This window comes from Diaphorina citri, unplaced genomic scaffold, assembly GCF_000475195.1.
Source record: "Diaphorina citri unplaced genomic scaffold, Diaci psyllid genome assembly version 1.1 scaffold4003, whole genome shotgun sequence".
In the NCBI taxonomy this organism is placed as follows: domain Eukaryota; kingdom Metazoa; phylum Arthropoda; class Insecta; order Hemiptera; family Psyllidae; genus Diaphorina; species Diaphorina citri.
The window spans coordinates 1-6,247 of record NW_007381402.1 but is presented as its reverse complement, the minus strand read 5'-3'; the positions used below and the strand labels follow the sequence as shown (position 1 = coordinate 6,247).

The following is a 6,247-nucleotide window of genomic DNA, read 5'->3' as shown; positions in this document are numbered from 1 at the left end:
TTGAAAAAATGTATTCACTCGAAAAAATTTGCTCTACAAAAATTCTGTACCCTGTGAGAAAGAAAAACAATTTCTTAATTAATGTCATAAGTTCTTCATTAACCTTAACTATCATCCAAAGACAGCTTACTTTACAAAATCCTGTACTGGTGTAGAATTAAACTGAGTTTCCAAGACCGTATAGGCGATGTTTGCGAACAGTCTCAATATTTGGAAACTACTTTGAGTCTCCTGTAAATTTATCAGAGGGGTCTCATAATAATAATAATAATAATACTAGTTACTTGCTTACTTTATTACGAGTAAATCCATCATGAAGATAGTTATTATGTCAAATTTTGACTTGGCGGGGCGGAGCTCTACCACGCTGCTCAATATGTTACCTTCGATGGATTTGGCGTGATGACTGTCAAATTATGACCACGTTGTGCTAAACTTCTGGTAATGGCCAGAAAAGGCATTTGATGACTGTAAGATGCTGAGGGGAATATGGCCAGAATATTGGCCGATTCTACAGTAGAAGTTGTCACTATGGCCATCAGAGCCCATACGAATTGTGAGCACTCCATTTTCTGAAAATTTCAATCAACATGGGCGAATACTTTGCTGTTAGGATCAGTTCTTTATTCCTGGTGATAGAGTTGATACACTTTTTAAAAAATATTTAATAGAATAGGTAATAATTGTTAGAAAATAATAAACACATTGGTATTACCTATCTACCGGAAGGTACACCAGTAGGTACTTCTGAGTTTACATAACAAAATCATAGAATTTCTGATTTTCATTCTCGATTTAGAATCTACTAGTATGAAAATTGTAGGATCTATAAAAAGCCGGTGGAGACAAAGAGAAAGAAAATAAAGAAGACCGAATCATACATAACTGAAGAAAGAACTTTAGAATTTATTTTCATTAGATTTCAATTTGATTTAAATCATACCTACCAAGTATCAGACCATCAGAACTCACAGTAAAAATAAGAAAATTACTTTAAAACAACTCGTTTATTGATTGAAACCAAGGAGCTCAAAACACAATACATGGAAAGACCACTTTCCTACAGAGTCAGAAATTTATTAGGTGCCTATAGGTAAGGATGCAACTCCTCTCTTATCACTATGTATTTACATAGGTTAGGTAGGTAGGTAGGCACGCAATACTTAAGCTTCTTTCACACCGTTCAAGTAAATTTATATGTAAGTGGAGAGCAACTTAAGGTGGAAATACACTGCCCTCACATCACGTGAGCTCATGTTAGCTCATGGAGAGCTAGAAAGAAGTGGTTCAAAATTCTCCCATAATGTAGAAGGTGATTTAGTTCACAATAGCTACACTGCCCCCACGTCACATGAGCTCACGTGACGTGAGGGCAATTTGTTTCTACCTTTACATCCAAGTGACATGTCAGGTCAGACAAGTTACTTCTATTAGCAAGTTGCGTCAACACTAGTAAATTTAATTTACAGTTCAAATTAACTGTCAAGTAACTTGTATGCAATTATGCAAGTTACTTGACTGTCCACTTGCATGTTTACCTGAACCGTGTGAGTGAGGAATTAGAAGTAGGTAAGTACCTACCCCACTACGCATTACAACTGCGTAGTGGAAGAATGTTGGAAATGATATCACACTTTGAGAGGAACTCAGGTAGGTATTACATGTTAGTCTTATATACCTAATTTAATCACCTACCATGTAGGTAGGTATATCAGCTGATAAAGCAGCTATTTAACTACTATCATATTGGAGATCAGGATTTCTTGAGCTTCTCTCCGGATGATTTCCTCCTACTTATTGAGATAATTTTGTAAATCCCATACAAGACTAGAATCACAGGAGACAGAAGGACCAAAAACACATCCAGTCCATAATATTGATACCAGGGCATATCCCAATAATCAGGTTGTAAGTGACGCAAGTTTCCTCCTGATTTTAGTACATATTCGATCCACCAGACTGCAGTATCTCGGGGGCTCATCATTTGGGTTTTCGACAAAGCTGATATCCTTTTGACCGTGTCCATGTAACTGAAGCAAAAAGATGAAAGACATAAATTTGCTTTCATGTAATATATTGAAAAGTATTCTAGGTAGGTATTGTTTGCAATTAATATACTGAATTATGTTTGAATAGTGACGCAAGTTTCCTCCTGATTTTAGTACATATTCGATCCACCAGACTGCAGTATCTCGGGGGCTCATCATTTGGGATTTCGACAAAGCTGATATCCTTTTGACCGTGTCCATGTAACTGAAGCAAAAAGATGAAAGACATAAATTTGTTTTCATGTAATATATTAAAAAGTATTCTAGGTAGGCAATTAAATTGTAGCTAAATAATAATACACATTATATACTAGCGAAGTATGAATCAAACTATTGTTTGAATATTTTTTCCCTTGCTAAATTGTTATTTATATTTATACATAAAACATCAATAAAGGCTATTTTATTTTATTTTATTTATTCTAGGTAGGCAATTAAATTGTAGCTAAATAATAATACATATTATATACTAGCGAAGTATGAATCAAACTATTAAATACCAACATTTGCTCATAAACAACGTGCTAATTTGAATTTCAATGAAAAAACTTACCTGTTGTTGTACAAAATTTCTTTCACATTACTATACAAATTTTCTGCGTTGATACTATCAAAAGTCATGTAAGTTCCAATACCCAAGTTCTTGATGATTTTGACATTATAGTCTTGATCTCCAAAGAATGGAATGCCAATCAGCGGTACTTCGAAGTAAACTGATTCTTGTAAACTTTGAAGACCTCCTTGTGTTATGAAAAGTTTAATATTTGGATGCGCTGAAAAAAAGAATGTTTAATTTAAGGTATTTATTATTATTAAGTACAAATGATTTTTTCAGAATGAGAATTTTTCTTTCTTGAATTAATTTTACACCAGAACTCACCTAGCAAATCCTGCTGTGGTAACCACTTTGACTGCTATAGCAATGATAACCCATATGCTCTGTGACATCCTCATGATCTGGAACATCAGAAGTGACCGTAAAATAATAAATGTGCTTGGTCAAAATGGGCGAAAAGACTTTACCCTATTATACTACATTACCCTTATCCTATTTTACATTAATAAAGTTCTCCAAGTATTTACTTTCTATGGAGTTACATAAGGCCGGCCATTCACCAGGTAGAACAGGTCGGCCTGTCAGGTCTTCCTGATAGTGAGTGGCCGGTCTAAGTAAGAGTTTTGTAAGTATAATGATCCCACAAATGAAATAAATGACTTTAGTGTGTAATTATTCTAGCATTTCGAGCTTTTCCAAAATCATCACAGAATACTCCATAAAATTCCCCATTATTGTAAGTATAATGATCCCACAAATGAAATAAATAACTTTAGTGTGCAATTATTCTAGCATTTCGAGCTTTTACACCCCAAAATCATTACATAATATTCCCCATTATTGTTTCAAACGTGCAAGAGTACTACCTTAGAAATAATACTTACCTTAGATATGGGAATGATATTATATGATTTCAATATTTTTCCAAAATTGTTCACATAATTAGGGAATTTCCCATAGTTATCCACAACCAATGAATAATTATTTGTATGCTATTCTTTCTAATAAAAAATAATACTAGAGAATACCGTAGATAAGTAAATGCGGTGATGCAGTGCCTATGTGCTTTTATCAGTAACTGAAAGTAAATGCACATTCTCAGTGATAGCATGACAGATAATAATAATCTATATACTAGATAATTCAGATGGACTACAAATTACAACGCAACAAGCATCTTGCATAAAAGTAAACGATAAACGTACCTCATTTTCTCTCCATGGCAGTGGCATTTTATCGCGGTTATCTCTTCTGGGAGACAGTTTTTTTTACTACCTATAAAAAAATTGTAATTTTATTATTCACCAAAATACTTTCATATTACCTCTATGACTTTCTTTATATGACTTTCTGTCGATATCAATCGCCTTTAGATCGCAGATACACCTTCAGCATAAAGTGAGTGCCACCTAAACACAATGAATCGTCAATTTGTTTCCTCGTTTGATGCCGTGACTTGTTGACCATGCTAATGATGGCTAATTTTGTTTGATTGTAGAGCGAAAAATGATTTGTCAAGGACATATCATTCTCTCTTGTACATATTATAGGTACGGACGTTGTTATTAGTACTAATTAACTTTAGGAGTAAATAACGTTAAAATCAAAACAAATATTAACAATAATTTAACAAGAGAATGGTAATTTTATTTTAGCTTGATTGATCGGCAAGAGCTCTACTGATTGCCTTCTACCTCCTAAAGGTTAACTCCTCACCACCTTATTTTTGAAAAAGGCTAGAATCAAGATTTCTTCAGCTTTTCCCCGGATGATTTTCTCTTACATCTTGAGATAATTTTGTAAATCCCATACAACACTAGAATCACAGGAGACAAAAGGACCAAAAATACGTCCAGTCCAAAATATTGATACCAGGGCATATCCCAATGATCAGGTTGTAAGTGACGCAAGTTTCCTCCTGATTTTAGTACATATTCGATCCACCAGACTGCAGTATCTCGGGGGCTCATCATTTGGGTTTTCGACAAAGCTGATATCCTTTTGACCGTGTCCATGTAACTGTAAAGAATCAACAATGCACAATATGATGATGAAAACAAGTTGTTGATCGTATAATTAAAGATCTAAAAACAAGAATTGAATAGGCCGACTGCCGACTGCAGGTATGAAATTCTTCTAAAATTCCAAGGTTCTCCATACATGTAATTGGATATTGGACGTAATCATCCGGAGTAAAAGGAAGAAAAAACTTACCTAGTGTTGTACAGAACTTCTTTCATAAGATTGTACAAAACTTCAGTGCTGACACTGTCAAAATCCATGTAGGTTCCAATACCCAAGTTCTTGATGATTTTGACATTATAGTCTTGATCTCCAAAGAATGGAATGCCAATCAGCGGTACTTCGAAGTAAACTGATTCTTGTAAACTTTGAAGACCTCCTTGTGTTATGAAAAGTTTGATTTTAGGATGCGCTGAAAAACAATAATGATTTATATTAAACTGGAGCTGCTATTTGCTTATTCTGTTTGAGCCATTCCTTGTGGAATGGCTCACAGTTGTTAGGGCGATCGAAATCCCCTGAAACACATCCACACTATAAAAACTGACCTAATAGATCATGCTGTGGTAACCACTTCCTGCAGATAACATTGCTTGGCAGTCCTGGTAATTGTTCTTCCTCCCATTTCCAAATAACTCTGTATTGAGGGAATTTGGCGAAGGTTGTCAATATTGCTGATCGCTTGCTTTCCTCTAATGAGGCACTTCGCATATTACTTCCGAGACTGAAGTAAATAACGCCCTTCTCTGCTCCTTCGATCCAAGTTGCTAGATCCTGGAATGAAAAAGTAAATGTAAATTTACATACTCTACAATTAAGCACTATACTTTTGTTTACGTACAAGTTACTTCAAACTAATGTGTACAATTACTTCGTATTTGGCTACCTATTCAGTGTTTAAACGAGAATTTATCTTCGTTAAGTGGTATAGTCACTTTTGTAATTCAATTAATGATTTTATTACCTCTGGAAGGGGTTTCGTATCCCCAATATGAGTTGGTCCTACGTTGATCGTATTCGGGAACACAGGTCTTGGATATTGATACAACCAGGAATTCGTCAATAAGAGGATTGACTTGTTTCGTGCCATTTCCTGAATGGTTGGCTTCCCGGTGTGGTTGAAATATTTTTTGGCTAGCTCATTTTGACCTTGAATGACAACTCTGTTCATGTAGAAATGCATGAAGAAAATGAACACATAATTTTGGAGGCGTTCCAAGAAGGTCATTTTATTTGTGAAGCCGATCATTAGATCTGAAACGTAAAGCCATTTAGGTTATATTGATACGGGCAAGTTGAGGGATAAAACAAGAAGAGCCAAAGGCAACCCGAAAAGAACTTACCGGGAAAGACAGCTCAAAATGTTGATGCACCTTTAGCGAAACGCGAAAAGCGAGATGGTAGATGTCACCAATGACTTAATGAGAGATTTAACTAATGGGAAAATTTTTAATTGCCCGAAAAGGATATTTCAACTACCCAAAAAGGAGGAGTTTTTGAAAACTCCTTTTTGGATCATGAAAGGCTCCTTTTTGGATCATTTAAAATTCTCTCATTAGTGAAATCTCTCATTAATTCATTGGTGAAAGCCACCAGGAGACTCTGTAAAATGAAAATGAAA

At 34.9% G+C, this 6,247-nt stretch overlaps 1 protein-coding gene across 1 annotated transcript; it reads right to left on the bottom strand.

Annotated features, from left to right (window-relative positions):
- Positions 1-875: 875 nt before the first annotated feature.
- On the bottom strand, positions 876-5,909 carry LOC103520733 (UDP-glucuronosyltransferase 2B10-like). The gene is made up of 7 exons (XM_017448609.2): positions 5,591-5,909; positions 5,175-5,400; positions 4,819-5,038; positions 4,350-4,623; positions 2,929-2,959; positions 2,602-2,821; positions 876-2,030 (listed from the first exon to the last, which is right to left on the bottom strand). Exons 1-7 carry the CDS (start codon positions 5,873-5,875, stop codon positions 1,754-1,756), a joined length of 1,533 nt encoding a protein of 510 aa, XP_017304098.2. The 5' UTR covers positions 5,876-5,909; the 3' UTR covers positions 876-1,753.
- Positions 5,910-6,247: the final 338 nt, after the last annotated feature.

What these genes read in the sequence shown, in the direction of transcription:
- LOC103520733 (XM_017448609.2), bottom strand. Translation starts at nt 5,875, where the DNA reads ATGATCGGCTTCACAAATAAAATGACCTTCTTGGAACGCCTCCAAAAT. An exon ending in ATACGAAACCCCTTCCAGAG is followed by an intron (nt 5,401 to 5,590) that starts GTAATAAAATCA and finishes TTTTCATTCCAG; the next exon opens with GATCTAGCAACTTGGATCGA. An exon ending in GAAATTTTGTACAACAACAG is followed by an intron (nt 2,031 to 2,601) that starts GTAAGTTTTTTC and finishes TTTTTGCTTCAG; the next exon opens with TTACATGGACACGGTCAAAA.